Raw genomic sequence first — 20,000 nt, 5'->3', positions numbered from 1 at the left:
GCGGCGGCGTTCCGGCGACCCGCTCCTGGCTCGGTGCCCGGGCTTCCTCTCGCTTTGATCTTCACTTTACCCTTTGCGGCAGTTCCCTACCGGTGCTTTCGCTGGCGTAAAACCGCGGTGTTTATCAATTCACATGTTTGGAAATCTATCGGATTAAGGGTTAGGATCACAGTTTGCGTCGGTAAGAACGCGCCGATCTGAAAACCATCTGCATCTCTCATCTGCGGCGTTTTATAGCCTCTCGATTTCCGACCTAGGGCACAGAAAACCCGGCCCAAATAAAGACTTGAATCTAAATCAGTTACACTTTTCCATAAATCGATTTACGTACTTATGACCGGTTTTGCGGATATTTCTCGTTGTCTGGTCATTTATTGGTGCGCGTGTCGCAGACGTGGGACCATCTCAGATAACAGATCGTTGTGGGTGAAGCTTGTCTGTTCAGATGTGCACTGTCCCTCAAAACGTCTCCTCTCTTTTTCGTAAACTCTCTTTGTCTCGTTTTTGTCATATAATGAATTTTCCTTGAGATCGTTATAGTCCAATGATACGTGTTCGCTGTTGATTCGTATTACAGGGCATTTCAATACTATATATCGCATCTGTGTTTTACGATGATGTCATACATATAAAAATGTACATAAATGCGGTGTGGAGTCTTGGGAGGCCACTAACTGGCAGTTATGAGGGAGATAATCAGATTCCAGTAATGGACAGAGCTGCAGGTTCTCTGAACTGAACATGTGCACTCGCATGCCCCGTCATCCTACTGTCCAGGAGTGCAACCCCCCCCCCCCCCCCCCCCCATTAGAGAGGCTTACTGAGAGTCTTCTTCATTGCCACTCCCTAAGTGTTTTGTCTCTCTCTGAAGTGGATCGAGTGATACCGTCCCCAGATCTGGGTGGTGTGCTGTGTGTATGGCTCAGCGGGTCATTTGTTCGCTATGTTGTTGGTGCCACAGCCAAAGTGAATCTAATCGACACACACATCACATTTCTTCTGCAGACGGTGAGATGTTTACAAATAACCATGCCCATTTCTGTCCCAGCTGTGTTCTGTGGAGCTGGGCCAAGGCTTTTAAAATGACTGCAGACATGATATCAGAACCCACACCGAGTCTTTACTGGGAAGGAGAGGGGAGGTAATTGGAGTGTGTGTGGGGTAGAGAGGGGGATGATTGGGTCCCACCTTTTTCTTGTTGATTCTGGTTGGGTTTAGTGTGACGCCCCAGAGCTTACACCCCTTACCGAGTCCTACGGTGTGAGACCTCTCAGAGATGCTGTCCTCCGCCCATCACGGAGAGACTCCACGCTGTGCTGCAGCTCTGTCTGACTGGCCATATCAACACCAAAAGCACACTTTTTAGACTGCAGGACATGAACTGTAATGCAGGTTATCATGGGCTGAGGCATATTTCTGCATCAGACCCCCACCACCAACCTGGGCCATAAGCTGATGCCCAAGACCCCACTAGATAAAGTTCCATATTACATCTTATCCAAACCATCTCAGACAGCAGCCACTTACATTCAGCAGTACATGTGCAGTAAACAGTGTGTCATGTGTTGATGTGTGTGTGTGCTCACTCTTCTAATAAACTACAGTAAAGGTGTACAGAGGTTTGTTTGGGGTGGGTTGGTGGTGACCACAGACATTTTTCCCTTAGGTGTATCTTCATGTTTGCAAAGTTCTGCGCTAAGATGCATGACGCAGCAAATCCACTTGTTTTTTTAAAAGTGCTAAATTTAAAGGTGCATTAGTCAAGATTTAAGAAACACCATTTCTAGTGGTTAAGTAGTGAACACACATCTCATCTTTTATCTTTATCTTATGTTATATTATCTCCACCCAGTAAGGGACCGATTTGTTCCGCTTGACAAATTATGATAACACATCATTACATTTCTTCTTTTTTGTTGCAGAGATTCATGATCTGATCATGTTGTGTAAGTACTCTACAGACTGTTCGTAGCAGACATCACTGCCACGTGTCTTGGCCGCATAATGGTGTTAACATTTTACCCTGATATTTGTGTTGCCCACTATGAAGTTTAGCTTCTCGATTGTGAAAGTATAAAATTATAGTCGAGTATTTTTCTGTTCCATATTTGGTTGAGATTGGTTGGAGTGAGATCATACTTCCTGTATTAGCTAGCTAGCATCACTGGCTGCAGTAGAGTCTGATGCAGTTGACCAGCGTATTAAATCTTTCTCTGAATGCGGTTCGTTTCACTTGACTCTGAGTGCTAACGATTTATAAGCCTCATTATATAAAATCTGTCAGTCAGACAGTTCAGTGCATTATGCAGATTGTGTTTACATGCTACACCATCATTCATTCTGTGTCCAGTTTCATCTCGTTCACATGTAATATTTCTTTCCATTTTTGTTCTTTTTTGTCCACAGTAGAAGCACTTGGCAGTAAACACAGGGTGCTTTCTGGATTCCACCATGTTTTCTTAGCCAAACAGGCGGAGATGGGGGTGGAGCAATGGGGCGTGGAGGCGTGTTTTATAACGTGACTGACAGGAGGTCAGGCTAAACACTAAGCTGGATTCTTTCCCTTTGTCAGGCACCTGATGCCACTGCTAAAATAGTTGATTTTTTGATCCTGTTCTACATATTCCACAGTTTATTTGGATTAGTAAGAAAAGTGGGGAAAATCAACTTTTCAAGTTACCTTTAACTGCCAAACCTGTTTATGAAAAAACCTTTTAATTTTATGATGCACTTATTTCATTAACATTTACATTCAGTCGTGTATCACAGTCACCAGGTTCTCTGCTTCCCCAGTGAGCTCAGTTAGTGGTTCAGTTTGAACATGGGGTGTGAGACTGTTTCCTTCCTGATTCAGTAGAGCCTGATCTTTTTATTTTGTATTTATCACTTTTATTTATTTTTATGAAAACCTTTTATTCTCAAATTCAATTTTTGCTTCCATTACACTACTCAGACTTGATTGAACCTCCAGATAATGTTCAGTTTAACAATTTAACTCTCTCTCTCTCTCCCACTCTCTCTTTCTCTGTCTCAGTCTTTCTCTCTCTCTCCCTCTCACTCTCTCCCTCTCACTCTCTCTCTCTCTCTCTCTCTCTCTCTCTCTCTCTCTCTCTCTCTCCCCTGCTCTCATAAGAACAGGCTTTATTACATTACTGCCCATTGTGGGTGTGGCTCTGATCAGTTCTGCCTCTCCATAGAAATGAGATTCAGGGTGAAGTTCAGACTCTTCCAGACTCAGTGTACATGCTAAAGAGCAGTTTTTAAGGACGTTATTACACTGTGATAATGACATGAAGGTTTTTTGTCAGTGTTGGAAAAGTAAAATTTTTAAGTAAAATTGGAAAGAATTTCAGTCTACAAAGACTATGATGTCAGGGGGAGGGCGGAGCTCTGAGGAGTCTGACAGTGATGATGTGAGGGGGAGGGCGGAGCTCTGAGGAGTCTGACACTGTGTTAGGACACCGTGGTACTGAACACACCTCCTGTGATATGGTACTGTGTGTTAGGATACTGTGGTACTGAACACACCTCCTGTGTTATGGTACTGTGTGTTAGGATACTGTGGTACTGAACACACCTCCTGTGTTATGGTACTGTGTGTTAGGACACTGTGGTACTGAACACACCTCCTGTGTTATGGTACTGTGTGTTAGGACACTGTGGTACTGAACACACCTCCTATGTTATGGTACTGTGTGTTAGGATACTGTGGTACTGAACACACCTCCTGTGTTATGGTACTGTGTGTTAGGATACTGTGGTACTGAACACACCTCCTGTGTTATGGTACTGTGTGTTAGGACACTGTGGTACTGAACACACCTCCTATGTTATGGTACTGTGTGTTAGGCTACTGTGGTACTGAACACACCTCCTGTGATATGGTACTGTATGTTAGGATACTGTGGTACTGAACACATCTCCTGTGTTATGGTACTGTGTGTTAGGACACTGTGGTACTGAACACACCTCCTGTGTTATGGTACTGTGTGTTAGGATACTGTGGTACTGAATACACCTACTGTGTTATGGTACTGTGTGTTAGGATACTGTGGTACTGAACACACACCTAAGATGATTCACAGCAGCTACCTGCAGCTCAACAAGGTCTTAATGCCTTCCTAGACTGAACGTCAGCACTGAACACACATCACTGACCAGACATCACTGAACACTCAGCACTAAACACTCAGCACTAAGCACTCAGCACTGAACCCTCATCACTGAACATTTAGCACTGAACACACATCAATAAACACTCAGCACTGAATACTCAGCACTGAAGACTCGCCCTGCTGCTCCCATATAGAAGATGTGCACAAGAGCAAAGCACTTAGTCTCTGAACAATTCTGACTGGTGAACTGGAGCAGAATGCTTCTTGAACTCTTAATAATTAATGAGGCTCAGAGCAGGACTTCCCGCAAGAAGAGGGGGAGGTGCAGATCAATAACATTCTAACAGAAGAGAAGACAGAAGGATGGATGAAGGAGGCATGAATACAGATGCTTGTATTAAACAGAAATGCCCTTGTTATAGATTTAGTCCATAACACCGTGTAAAGCTGTGTTCCATAACACCATGTAAAGCTGTGTTCCATAACACCTTGTAAAGCTGTGTTCCATAACACCGTGTAAAGCTGTGTTCCATAACACTGTGTAAAGCTGTGTTCTATAGCACCATGTAAAGCTGTGTTCCATAGCACTGTGTAAAGCTGTGTTCCATAACACTGTGTAAAACTGTTCCATAACACCATGTAAAGCTGTGTTCCATAACACTGTGTAAAACTGTGTTCAATAGAAGTGTGTAAAGATGTGTTCTATAACAGTGTAAAGCTGTGTTATATAACACTGGAACGCTCTGATCCATAACACTGTGTAAAGCTGTGTTCACATATATGAAACCTGTGGTGTGCTCTCGACACCTTTCTGCCTACACACTCTAGTGCATACACTATTCTGCTTACACACTGTAGTGCATACTCTATTCTGCTTACACACTCAAGTGTGTACTGTGTTCTGCTTACACACTCTAGTGTGTACTCTGTTCTGCTTACACACTCTAGTGTGTACTCTGTTCTGCTTACACACTCTAGTGCGTACTCTGTTCTGCTTACAGACTCTAGTGTACACACACACCAGAAGTGGTGCTTGATCCATGTGATGTCGCATTGTGTGTTTGTATGGTAGAGAAATAAGGAGGCAACCTAGTTCCTCTCACACACACACACAAACACACACACACCCTGAGGAGATAACTAATACAAAGACACCCTGCCCTGAAGAGATAACTAATGCACACACTCTGCCCTGAGGAGATAACTAACACACACACACACACACACACACACCCTGCCCTGAGGAGATAACTAACACACACACACACACACACACGCACACCCTGCCCTGAGGAGATAACTAATACACACACACCCTGCCCTGAGGAGATAACTAATACACACACATCCTGCCCTGAGGAGATAACTAATACACACACACCCTGTCCTGCCCTCACTGAGGAGATAACTAATACACACCCTGCCCTGAGCAGATAACTAACGTACACAGCTTGCCCTGAGGAGATAACTAACACACATACACACACACACACACACAAACCCTGCCCTGAGGATATAACTAAGAAACACATACCCTTCCCGGAAGAGATAACTAACGCACACACCCTTCCCTGAGGAGATAAATAAAACACACACACACACACACACCCAGAGGAGATAACTAATACACACACACCCTGCCCTGAAGAGATAACTAATGCACACACTCTGCCCTGAGGAGATAACTAACAAACACACACACACCCTGCCCTGAGGAGATAACTAACACACACACACACACCCTGCCCTGAGGAGATAACTAACACACACACCCTGTCCTGCCCTCACTGAGGAGATAACTAACACACACCCTGCCCTGAGCAGATAACTAACGTACACAGCTTGCCCTGAGGAGATAACTAACACACACATGCACACACACACCCTTCCCTGAAGAGATAACTAACATACACACACACACACACACACACACACACACACACACACACACACACACACACACACAGTCAGTTAGGGTGTGTGTGTGTGTGTATGTTAGCGTATATATATATATATATATATATATATATATATATATATATATATATATATATATATGTATATGTATATGTGTGTATATGTATGTATATGTATATATGTGTATATGTCTGTATATGTATATATGTCTGTATATGTATATATGTATATATTGGTTCTCATTCTCTCTTCATCTTTCTGTCGCTTCTCTCTTTCATTCTAGCAGTCAGTAACTCTCCACCCACACGTCCTCCGTTATCTCTCCAGTACTTCCTCCATCCCTACTGCCTGTGGACAGACACTGAAATGATTAGAACTGTATGTAATACCTATAAAATACTATGGTCCCCTACAGTCCCCTATAGTCCCCTACAGTACCCTACAGTCCCCTATAGTCCCCTATAGTCCCCTACAGTCCTCTACAGTCCCCTATAGTCCTCTACAGTCCCCTATAGTCCCCTACAGTCCCCTACAGTCCCCTACAGTCTCCTACAGTCCCCTATAGTCCTCTACAGTCCCCTACAGTCCCCTATAGTCCCCTACAGTCCTCTACAGTCCCCTACAGTCCTCTACAGTCCCCTATAGTCCCCTATAGTCCCCTATAGTCCCCTACAGTCCTCTACAGTCCCCTACAGTCCTCTACAGTCCCCTATAGTCCCCTACAGTCCCCTACAGTCCCCTATAGTCCCCTACAGTCCCCTATAGTCCCCTACAGTCCTCTACAGTCCCCTATAGTCCCCTACAGTCCCCTACAGTCCCCTATAGTCCTCTACAGTCCCCTATAGTCCCCTACAGTCCTCTACAGTCCCCTATAGTCCCCTACAGTCCCCTACAGTCCCCTATAGTCCCCTATAGTCCCCTACAGTCCCCTATAGTCCCCTACAGTCCTCTACAGTCCCCTATAGTCCCCTACAGTCCCCTACCATATACTGCCTCATTTGTCCCCTACAGTCCCCTATTCTCATATACTGCCTCATTTGTCCCCTATAGTCATATACTGCCTCATTTGTCCCCATAGTCATATACTGCCTCATTTGTCCCCATACTCATATACTGCCTCATTTGTCCCCATAGTCATATACTGCCTCATTTGTCCCCATAGTCATATACTGCCTCATTTGTCCCCATAGTCATATACTGCCTCATTTGTCCCCTATAGTCATATACCACCTCATTTGTCCCCATAGTCATATACTGCCTCATTTGTCCCCATAGTCATATACTGCCTCATTTGTCCCCTATAGTCATATACCACCTCATTTGTCCCCATAGTCATATACTGCCTCATTTGTCCCCATAGTCATATACTGCCTCATTTGTCCCCATAGTCATATACTGCCTCATTTGTCCCCTATAGTCATATACTGCCTCATTTGTCCCCATAGTCATATACTGCCTCATTTGTCCCCATAGTCATATACTGCCTCATTTGTCCCCATAGTCATATACTGTCTTATATGTATCCTATAGTTCCTACAGTCCACTGCCCTAATGGCGGCAGGCTGGTGATGTCATCACAGAGACATGTACCACCAGTTCTGCTGACCGTGTAATGCTAATTAGTTTGGTACTAACTTGTAAATGATGTTCAGACCTGCTGTAACTCTCCTGTTGTAACTGGTGTCTTTATAAATGTTACTTTTGTCTAAATAATGTGTCCATGTCACTGTTGGCTTTGTTCCTTTGCTCCATGATTGCAGAACAAACGTATCGAATTGACTTTCAGGCTGATATATGGATGGAACTGCGTGTTGATGCTTCTCAGCATAACAAATTATGTTTATGTGTCTGTTGCATTCGGGCTGCAGCTACATGAGAAGCTGTTAAGGGTGTGGTCTCTCTCTCTTTCCCTCTCTCCCTCCCTCCCTCCCTCCCTCACTCTTTTCTGCGCTTGTTGGGTGTGGTCTTTGTTGCTGTTTGTGTCCAGTTCTTCTGTGTGTCTCCCTCTAGTGGCCCATTTGCTACACTACAAGCACATCATCCCTGAAATACAGCATGCATCATGTATAAAGCCTCCAGTTTAGTGCTCCACTTAAACAGCGTGTGTGTGTGTGTGTGTGTGTGTGTGTGTGTGTGTGTGTGTTCAGCTCTTATGAAAGGTGAAATTGTTGCAGCGGTCTAATGACTGAGAGAGCTGCCCTGGGTTTATATGTCTGTAGTGAACATTAGTGCAGTTCAGAAAGAGAGGAAATGAACACACTCAGCACAGACACACACACACACACACACATTAAAAGTAAAGCATTACCCACCACAATCTCTCACTGCTGTCTGTGACCTCTAACTGGAGTGTAATATCTGTGTGTGTTTGTTTTGTGTTGTTTTTATAAGGATAAACAGTGGGCAGTGGTGTCTCAGTGTTTAAGGTACCGGACTAGTAATCAGAAGGTTGCCAGTTCAAGTCCCACCACTGCCAAGTTGCCACTGTTGGACCCCTGAGCAAGACCCTTAACCCTCAAGTTGTGTTCAGACATGATTGTAAGTCACCTTGGGTAAAAGCATCAGATAAATGTAAGTAAACAGTATTTGTTATGAGGAAATTACATTTTTGTGTACTTTTTATAACACCCTTTACAACTCTCATAGTGTTAACACTCCTAGCAGAATCTCAACCCTTTCTCAGAGTGTTAACACTCCTCTCAGAGTGTCCTCTGACAGTGTTAGGTTTGCAAGTTTTGACATATCACCAGCCTGTGCGTTCCAATGTTTGATATAAAGTGTGTATTGTAAATGAATATAACATTTTTTTTCTCTGCTAGCATTGATTAGTTAGAGTGGACAGGTCTGATAAATGATAGACAATTACCAGTGGACAAGTCTGATAAATGATAGACAATTACCAGTGGGCAGGTCTGATAAATGATAGACGATTACCAGTGGGAAGGTCTGATAAATGATAGACAATTACCAGTGGACAAGTCTGATAAATAATAGACGATTACCAGTTGACAGGTCTGATAAATGATTGACGATTACCAGTGGACAAGTCTGATAAATGATAGACGATTACCAGTTGACAGGTCTGATAAATGATTGACGATTACCAGTGGACAAGTCTGATAAATGATTGACGATTACCAGTGGACAAGTCTGATAAATGACAGACGTTTACCAGTGGACAACTGATAAATGACAGACGTTTACCAGTGGACAACTCTGATAAATGATAGACAATTACCAGTTGACAGGTCTGATAAATGATAGATGATTACCAGTGGACTAGTCTGATAAATGACAGATGATTACCAGTAGATGAGTCCGATAAATGACAGAAGATTACCAGTAGACGAGTCTGATAAATGACAGAAGATTACCAGTAGACGAGTCTGATAAATGATAGATGATTACCAGTGGACAAGTCTGATAAATGACAAGATTACCAGTAGACGAGTCTGATAAATGCCATCTGATTACCAGTTTTCACCAGTTGCTGATGACCACCTTAATGCAAACATCTGTTCCTCAAGATTTGGTGGTGTTGCCATTTCCCTGTCTGTGTCTTGTAAACAGCATAAGACTTAGTTCACCAACTGCTTTCAGACAGAAGAAACCTGAGTATGCTGGGTAATGTGTACTAAGTAAGGCACTAATGCTGAGCTATAGTCCTTAGGGAGTAGGAAACAGGATCGCTGGAGCCTGTGTGTCTGACAGCCAACACAGAATCAATCAGTTGATTAACTTCCAGCTCTGCTCATACAACCCCACCATCTATTATTAACATCTTACCAGTCTACACAAAACAGATCTATACCACACAACACATCTACACCACAAAACACAACATCTGCACCACACAACACTATAACTACAACACAGTATACACACAACACAACATCTACACCACACAACACATCTACACTGCAGTCCTCACACAACACATCTACACCACACAACACATTTACCCCACAGTCTGCACACAACACAACATCTACACCATACAACACAACATCTAAACTACAGTCTACACACAACACAATATATACACTACACAAAACATCTACACCACAGTCAACACACAACACAACATATACACTAAACAAAACAACATCTACAGTCCACACACAGCACAACATCTACACCACAGTCTACACACAACACATCTACACCACACAACACACCTCCACCACAGTCTGCACACAACACAACAACATCTACATCACACAACACATCTACACCACACAAGACAACATCTACAGCATAATCTATGCACCACATAACACATCAACATCTACATCACAGTCTACACACCACAAAACACAACATCTACAAAACACTCTACACACCACAAACACAATTTTATTATTGTAATATTAATTTCTGTCGAGAGATGAGAGACAAATAAAATGCAAGTTCTAAGTACTTATTTCTTCTCACAAAAGCCCCTGGACTTTATACGTTACCTACCAACATTACCCTCACGTAGACCTCTATTACCACACATAGATTTCCATTACTCTCACCTGGACATTGCCCACACCTAGACCGCCATTACCACACAGACACTTCCATTACCCACCCATAGACCTCCTTTACCCTTATCTAGACTTCCATTATCCACACCTAGACCTCCATTACCACACATAGACTTCCAGTACCCACACTTATACCTCCATTGCCCACACACCTCAGGTATAAGTACATTTATGGCATTTAGCAGACGTTCTTATCCAGAACGACTTACAAAAGTGTTTTGTCATTTACTCATAGAATATATATATAGAAGTGCAAAATACGTAAGGTCTATCTTAAACATTACCACACATAGACTTCCATTACCCAAATCTGCACCGCCATTACCACACATAGACTTCCAATACATACACTTATACCTCCATTGCCAAACATAGACTTCCAATACACACCTAGATGTCAATTAACACACATAGATTCCATTACCGTCACCTAGACATTACCCACAAATAGACCTCCATTACCCTTACCTAGACCTCCATTATCCTCACCTATACCTCCATTACCACACAGACTTCCCTTACCCACAACTATACCTCCGTTACCACACATAGGCTTCCAATACCCACACCTAAACATCCATTACCCACACCTAGACCTCCATTAGCACACATAGAATTCCAATACCCATCCCTAGACATCCATTACCCACACCTAGACCTCCATTAGCACACATAGATTTCCAATACTCACACCTATACCTCAATTACCCACACCTACACCTCCATTACCACACATAGACCTCCATTACCCACACATAGACCTCCTTTACCACACATAGACTTCCAATACCCATACCTAGACATCCATTACCCACACCTAGGTCTCCCTTAACACATAGACTTACATTACCCACACATAGACCTCTATTATGCTCACGTAGACATTACCCACACATAGACCTCCATTACCACACATAGACTTTCATTACCCACACATAGACCTCTATTACCCTTACCTAGACTTCCATTATCCACACCTAGACTTCCCTTATGCTCAGCTGGACCTCCTTTACCCACAACTAGACTGGGAAAGGCATCGATCTCAGGGTAATTTCCATACGTCCCTGGGAAAATCATGGGTATCAGGGTAATTCCCATATGTACCTGGGAAAGGCAGGGGTATCAGGGTAATACCCATTCGTACCTGGGAAAGGCATGGGTATCAGGGTAATACCCATACATAAACCGCCATTACCCTTACTTAGACTTCCATTACCCTCACCTAAACCTCCATTACCCTCACTTAGACCTCCCTTACCCACAACTAGACTGCCATTACCATACCATAGACCTACAAGAAAGTGCAGAAAAGTTTTTTTCTCTTAACACGATTACCAGAGGACAAGTCTGATATACAGGTTTTTGGGGGCTTTGTCTCATTTCTGTCAGGGTAATTTCCATATGTACCTTGGAAAATCATGGGTATCAGGGTAATTCCCATACATACTTGGGAAAATCATGGGTATCAGGGTAATTCCTATACATACTTGGGAAAATCATGGGTATCAGGGTAATTCCCATACATACTTGAGAAAATCATGGGTATCAGGGTAATTCCCATACATACTTGGGAAAATCATGGGTATCAGGGTAATTCCCATACGTACCTGGGAAAGGCAATGGTATCAGGTTAATACCCATACGTACTTGGAAAAGGCAGGGGTATCAGGGTAATACCCATATGTACTTGGGAAAGACAGGGGTATCAGGGTAATATCCATATGTACCATAAGACATAATATTTACCAGTCAATGTGGGAGAGGTAGTGCGGGGTAACCAGTGCTAGTAGTATATGTGTGTGTGTGTGTGTGTGTGTGTGTGTCTGTGTGTGTGTGTGTGTGTGTGTGTGTGTGTGTGTGTGTGTAGATTGATTCTCTACACTGCAGCAAAAATAGCACTAATAAACAGATGCTTGCTCTCAATGTAACTGTTAATTACAGACTATTAACTATCACACAGAAAGTATTTCACAGTCCCTCATTCTTACACACACACACACTGTGTGATGGCCTGCAGGACAGATGTGGTGTATAATTCCACCCAGAAGGTAACAGTATGTGTAAGGAAATGCTGGCAGTGTCTAATTAACACACACTACCAGCTACGCCATGTGCTGCCTGCCTGAGTGCTGAGCTGAGACACTTCTGAGCTTCGGCGACTAGATGGCAGTCTGCTCTGTTTTAGTTGGTAGCTCAGTGGTTGAGGTACTTGACTTGTAATAAGAAGGTTGCTGATTCAAGCCTCACTACTGCCAAGTTGCCACTGTTGGGCTCTTGAGCAAGGCCCTTAACCATCAATTGATCAAGTTGTACTCAGTCATAACTGTAAGTCGCTTTGTATAAAAAAAGTGTCAGCTAAATGCTGTAAATGACTCTCCCAGCAGGGGGTGGGATGTTCTACGAATGGTACTGTGTAGAAAGAAAGATTTTACTGAAATTAGATGGAGATCGAGAGAATTTATTTATTTTGTTTACAATTGGGTTATTGTATTTGTTTATTTATTCATTACATTTGCTATATTTGTGTATTTATATATATGTGAATGCATACATTTTGGGAACATTGTTACAGTAATTGTCTTATTCACACATACGGCGTAGAACAGCTGCAGTGCAGAATGTACTCTTTGATGAGTGTTTGTGGGTGAGTGTTTATGGATGAGGGTCTGTGAATGGGTGTTTGTGGATGGGTGTGGTAGATGAATGTTTGTGGATGGGTGTGGGTGGATGGTTGTGATGGATGTGGATGGGTGTGTAGATGAGGGTCTGTGGATGGGTGTGGGAGATGTCTCCTTGGTAGTGGTGTGTAGATGTTGTGGACTTAGGTTCTCCAGTAAAGGAGCGAGTAATGGATAATAGGGGTCATGTTCATGGTTCCAGCAGTGGCAACATGAACTGGCAACCTTCAGATTACTAGACAAGTACACACACACACACACACACACACACACACACACACACACACACACACAGTGTCCTCCATTACAGTACTGTAAGATGTGTCCTCTGTTACAGTACTGTGACCTGTGTCCTCCGTTACAACACTGTGACCCATGTCCTCTGTCACGACACCATGACCTGTGTCCTCCATTACGGTACTGTGACCTGTGTCCTCCATTACGGTACTGTGACCTATGTTCTCCGTTACGGTACTGTGACCTGTGTCCTCCGTTACAGCACTGTGACCTGTGTCCTCCATTATGGCACTGTGGCATGTTTCTTCCGTTACAGTATTGTGACCTTAACTCTCCATTATGGAGCTATGATGTGTATGGGTAGAGGGCGTGCTCCAGGGGCTCACTGGCACACAGCATGGTCAGTTAGACCCCCATTACGGTACTGTGACATGTGTCCTCCATTACGGTACTGTGACATGTGTCCTCCATTATGGTACTGTGACCTGTGTCCTCCATTACGGTACTGTGACATGTGTCCTCCATTATGGTACTGTGACATGTGTCCTCCATTATGGTACTGTGACATGTGTCCTCCATTACGGTACTGTGACCTGTGTCCTCCATTATGGTACTGTGACCTGTGTCCTCCATTATGGTACTGTGACCTGTTTCCTCTGTTATGGTACTGTGACCTGTGTCCTCCGTTACGGTACTGTGAGAGCCAGCATGTGTATGCACAATGCGTGTGTGTGTCTGTGTGTGAGAGAGAGAGAGAGAGAGAGAGAGAGAGAGAGAGAGAGAGAGAGAGAGAGAGAGAGAGAGAGAGAAAGAAAGAAAGAACGCAGTTGTCACATCAGTTGTGTGTGTTTGGGGGGGCCTGCTGATTATCTGGCATTGTGCTTTGTTTATATTCATGTCACTGTCTTAGCACATTGTCACCTTGTGTTTGGTTTTGTGTGCTATGGAACAAGATCTAGTACTCGTGATTGTGAAGTACATCTGAAAGCTGACATACTTTTATTAAAATTTTTTATGAACTTCTATAAACTTTTGTTTGGTCCCAGTCACTAGTGTTGGTCTTGGCCATTAGTGTTTGGATCCATCACTAGTGTTGGCCTTGGCCATTAGTATTTGGGCCCAGTCACTAGTGATGCACTCTAAATGGCTTCACTACAGATGGCTTCATTACAGATTTTCACTACAGGCATTTTCTTACACCGCGCGCATGTGTGTGTGTTTGTGTGTTTGTGTGCCTGCATGTGTGTGTGTGCATGTGCTCTTGCGTGTGTGTGTGTGTGTATGTGTGCACATTCTCTCTGCAGTCGGACAGTAACACCAGTTTCCTGAGGGCAGCGAGAGCTGGTAACATCGAGAAGGTTCTGGAGTTTCTAAAGGGTGGGCAAAACATCGCCACCTGTAATCAGGTAGTAACATAACCACTGTGTGTGTATGTGTGTGTGTGTGTGTGTGTAAGGTGTGTAGTTTCTAAAGGGTGGGCAAAACATCGCCACCTGTAATCAGGTAGTAACATAACCACTGTGTGTGTGTGTGTGTGTGTGTGTGTGTGTGTGTGTGTTAAGGTGTGTAGTTTCTAAAGGGTGGGCAAAACATCGCTACCTGTAATCAGGTAGTAACATAACATAGTGTGTGTGTATGTGTTTTAATGAGTGTAGCTCCACTGATCTGAGATCTGCTGTCTCTGTGCAGAATGGGCTAAATGCCCTCCACCTGGCTGCTAAGGAGGGTCATGTGGAGCTGGTGGAGGAACTGCTGGAGAGGGGAGCAGAGGTCGATTCATCTACAAAGGTTACTCACTTAGACACACACACACACACACACCCACACACACACACCCACACACACACACACAGTGGTTGTGATGTTAAGAGGCGTTTTAGCATTCAAGGTTGACCTATTTAAAAAAAAAAATTAAAACATGTCATGCTCTCTGATTGGCTGTGCAGAAAGGAAACACAGCTCTCCACATTGCATCACTGGCTGGTCAGAAGGAAGTGGCTAAGCTGCTGGTGAAGAGAGGAGCAGATGTGAATGCTCAGTCACAGGTGAGGAGTGCGTGATGTAATCAGTCTCAGTAATTACCTACCAATTACTGAACATTTAGTTGATAGCAGTGTTGGGTCAATACTGATATCAAATTTAATGGCACTAAAATTCCAACTACTTGTTTTAATCTCATCAACCAAGTGCAACGATGCAGACAAATTCAGACACTCGTGTATAAAAAGAGGTGGATGTTTAATCGGAACAGGATAATCCAGAATGATAGAACACAGGCAAGGATCAGAACCTATAGGATAAAGCCAGGGATCATAGCGCACAGGTAGATAAATAGTCTAGGTAGAGACCCAAAAGACAAGCAGAACCAGGCAGACAAAGAACACTAGAGAGCAACATGGTAATAAGATCAGGAACACAAACAGGCAATCAGGAGAATAACACTTGCTATACACAGTAAACACTAGTGGCGATACTTCGCAAAGAGTCTACGGACATGGCAGGTTTAAATATGCAGAGTCTAGGAGAAACAGATGTAGCTAATAGTCCGTTGATGATGACCTTCTGAATGGTCTCCTCTGGGTGACAAACAAAATGTTGGGAGTTGTAGTGCACTGGGGAAATGGGTGGCATGTCAAGTCAAACATTTACAGTGAATTCTTTTGGTGAGAATATTAATAATTCTGAAGGCTGTAGTTTGATAATAGTTCTGGCTTCAGGCAACAGGGTTGAACATAGGAGACATTTATCAATGAAAACATCACACCAACACAGTTATAACAGGGAAACACTGTGTGAACTACTGAATATGTGAATATGTGTGTGTGTGTGTGGGGGGGGGGGGGGGGGGGGTATGTGTACTTGCGTCTTTGTGGGTGTTTATGTCTTAGAATTACCCTTATAGTCTCAACCTCTTGTTAACCGTGACTGGATATATCTCAGCAAACTCGAAGCTAATTGTTTGCCCTTGTGCTTAGCCCACATTTATGTATGGCAGAATGGATGTTGCCCAATGATTAGACCTTAAACCTTTGAATTTTATGGTTGTTATTAGTTATAACGAAAGCCAAGCAACTATCGTCACATGGGGCGCCAATTATGTAGGTGCTGGCCAAATTTCATCCAACTATCAACTAAACTTCCAGTGTTTTGTAGGTAATATTATGAGACTGACTACTTTAAATGTAATAAGGAGCAGATGTGAATGTTCATTCACAGTTAAGGATCAGCAACAGGGCAGCTATACTGCCCCCTACTGCCTCTGCATAGCACTCCTTATACTTACTATGTAAAAGAGCTCTGTGTGTGTGTGTGTGTGTGTGTGTGTGTGTGTGTGTGTGTTCTTCCAGAATGGCTTTACTCCATTGTACATGGCTGCCCAGGAGAACCACCTGGATGTAGTGCGCTACCTACTGGAGAATGGTGGCAACCAAAGTACAGCAACAGAGGTGTGTGTGTGTGTGTGTGTGTATGTGTGTGTGTGTGTGTGTGTGTGTGTGTGTGACAAACCTTCTTTCTTTCTATGATGTGTGTGTGTTTGTGGGACGGTTTCACTCCTCTGGCTATAGCTATACAGCAGGGCCATAATCAGGTGTTGTCCCCGTGTGTGTGTGTAATAACCCCCTCTGTGTGTGTGTGTGTGTGTGTGTGTGTGTGTGTGTGTGTGTGTGTGTGTGTGTGTGTGTGTGTGTGTGTGTGTGTAGGACGGTTTCACCCCCCTGGCTATAGCCCTACAGCAGGGCCATAATCAGGTGGTGTCTCTGCTGCTGGAGCACGACACCAAGGGGAAAGTTCGCCTGCCTGCGCTCCACATCGCCGCCCGCAAGGACGACACCAAATCTGCCGCCCTGCTGCTACAGAACGACCACAACGCTGACGTCCAGTCCAAGGTGAAGTCAGGCTCAGCTACCGGTGGGTGCATGGGTGGGTGTGTGGGTGGGTGTGTGGGTGACAGTATGGGGGCTGGGGTGGGAATGGGGTAACCATCTGAGGTAACAGTGTGGACTAACAGTGTGGGGTAACAGTGTGGGGGCTGATTAGAACAAATCTGTTCTTTCCACAGATGATGGTGAACAGAACAACTGAGGTATTACAAGTCTGTCTGTCTGTTTGTCTGTTATTTTGTCTGTCAGCCTCAGTCCATTTGTCTGTCTGTCTCTCTGTCCGTCTGTTTTTTTCTGACTGTGTGTATATCTACACTAGTGAACTGTGTAGATGTACCCAACTCCAGTAGTATTTTTCACAATCGTACACACACTTGCTGAATGGACTGTCCCCACTGCACATGATTTTATATTTTGAATATACAAAATTTATATATAATATATAAATATAGAAAATATCTAAAACTCATACTATAGAGTTTCTGAAGAGGACTGTTAGCTCATCTGTTAGAGTTGATGTGTGTAGTGTGTAGTGTGTACAGTGAAGTTTATAGTGGGTAGTGTGTAAAGTGAGGTTTATAGTGTGTACTGTGTAGTGTGTACAGTGAGGTTTATAGTGTGTACTGTGTAGTGTGTACAGTGAGGTTTATAGTGGGTAGTGTGTAAAGTGAGGTTTATAGTGTGTACTGTGTAGTGTGTAGTGTGTACAGTGAGGTTTGTAGTGTGTACAGCGAGATTTGTAGTGTGTAGTGTGTAGTGTGTACAGTGAGGTTTGTAGTGTGTACAGCGATATTTGTAGTGTGTAGTGTGTACAGCGAGATTTGTAGTGTGTAATGTATACAGTGAGGTTTGTAGTGTCATGTGTAATGTGTAAACTGAGGTTTACAGTGTGTACTGTGTAGTGTTTAGTGTTTACAGTGAGATTTGTAGTGTGTACTGTATAGTGTGTAATGTCTACGGTGAGGTTTGTAGTGTGCAGTGTGTAGTGTGTACAGTGAGATTTATAATGTGTAGTATGTACAGTGAGGTTTATAGTGTGTAGTGTGTACAGTGAGGTTTATAGTGTGTAGTGTGTACAGTGAGGTTTGTAGTATGTAGTGTGTACAGTGTAGTGTGTACAGTGAGGTTTATAGTGTGTACTGTGTAGTGTGTACAGTGAGATTTGTAGTGTGTATTGTGTAGTGTGCAATGTGTACAGTGAGATTTGTACTTTGTAGTGTGTGGTGTGTACACTGAAATTTTTAGTGTGTACTGTATAGTGTGTAATGTCTACCGTGAGATTTGTAGTGTGCAGTGTGTACAGTGAGGTTTGTAGTATGTAGTGTGTACAGTGAGGTTTATAGTGTGTACTGTGTAGTGTGCAGTGTGTACTGTGTAATGTGTACAGTGAGATTTGTACTTTGTAGTGTTTAATGTGTACAGTGAGATTTGTAGTGTGTACTGTGTAGTGTGTAATGTCTACAGTGAGGTTTGTAGTGTGCAGTGTGTAGTGTGTACAGTGAGATTTATAGTGTGTGGTATGTACAGTGAGGTTTATAGTGTGTAGTGTGTACAGTGAGGTTTTTATTGTGTAGTGTGTACATTGAGGTATGTAGTCTGTAGTATTTACAGTGAGGTGTGTAGTGTGTAATGTGTACAGTGAGTTTTTTAGAGGGTACTGTGGTGTATACAGTGAGGTATGCAGTGTGTAGTGTGTACAGTGAAGTTTCTAGTGTGTAGTGTGTACAGTGAGGTATGTCATGTGTAGTGTGTACAGTGAGGTATGTAGTGTGTAATGTTTACAGTGAGGTTTGTAGTGTGTACTGTGCAGTGCGTACATTGAGGCATGTAGTATGTACAGTGAGATGTGTAGTGTGTACTGTGTAGTGTGTAATGTGTACAGTGAGGTTTTTAGTGTGTACTGTGTGATGTGTACAGTGAGGTATGCAGTGTGTAGTTTGTACAATGAGGTTTATAGTGTGTAGTGTGTACATTGAGGTATGTATTGTATACTGTGCGTTATGTACAGTGAAGTTTGTAGTGTGTAGTGTGTACACAGAGTTTTATAGTGTGTAGTGTGCAGTATGTATTGTGTAGGTTTTAGTATGTAGTGTGCAGTATATATTGTGTAGTGTGTAGTATGTAGTATGTAGTGTGTAGTATGTGCTATGTAGTGTGTAATATGTAGAATGTAGTGTGTCGTATGTAGTGTGTAATAGGTAGTGTAGTATGTAGTGTGTAGCGTGTCATATGTAGTGTGTAGTATGTACTGTGTAGTGTGTAATATGTAGTACGTAGTGTTTAATATGTAGTGTAGTATGTAGTGTGTAGTATGTGGTATGTAGTGTGTAGTATGTAATATGTAGAATGTAGTGTGTAGTATGTAGTGTGTTGTGTGTAATATGTAGTGTAGTATGTAGCGTGTAGCGTGTCGTATGTAGTGTGTAGTATGTGGTATGTAGTGTGTAGTATGTAATATATAGAATGTAGTGTGTAGTGTGTAATATGTAGTGTAGTATGTAGTGTGTAGCGTGTCATATGTAGTGTGCTGTATGTGGTATGTAGTGTGTAGTATGTAATATGTAGAATGTAGTGTGTAGTATGTAGTGTGTAGTGTATAATATGTAGTGTAGTATGTAGTATGTAGCATGGAGGTTCTAG

The 20,000-nt window shown here is 43.1% G+C and overlaps 1 protein-coding gene across 1 annotated transcript in view; it reads left to right on the top strand.

The window, feature by feature from the left end:
* Positions 1-20,000, top strand: part of ank2a (ankyrin 2a, neuronal) — an 82,557-nt gene that overhangs the window by 1,113 nt on the left and 61,444 nt on the right. Inside the window, exons 2-7 of the mRNA XM_035530027.1 lie at positions 14,784-14,885; positions 15,169-15,267; positions 15,426-15,524; positions 16,827-16,925; positions 17,181-17,366; positions 17,540-17,563. Coding sequence (XP_035385920.1) covers positions 14,784-14,885; positions 15,169-15,267; positions 15,426-15,524; positions 16,827-16,925; positions 17,181-17,366; positions 17,540-17,563 — 609 coding nt within the window. The remainder of the gene's footprint in view (positions 1-14,783; positions 14,886-15,168; positions 15,268-15,425; positions 15,525-16,826; positions 16,926-17,180; positions 17,367-17,539; positions 17,564-20,000) is intronic.

The sequence above is a fragment of the Electrophorus electricus genome, chromosome 9 (genome assembly GCF_013358815.1).
Source record: "Electrophorus electricus isolate fEleEle1 chromosome 9, fEleEle1.pri, whole genome shotgun sequence".
NCBI lineage: Eukaryota > Metazoa > Chordata > Actinopteri > Gymnotiformes > Gymnotidae > Electrophorus > Electrophorus electricus.
This window is presented reverse-complemented; position numbering and strand designations above follow the sequence as displayed.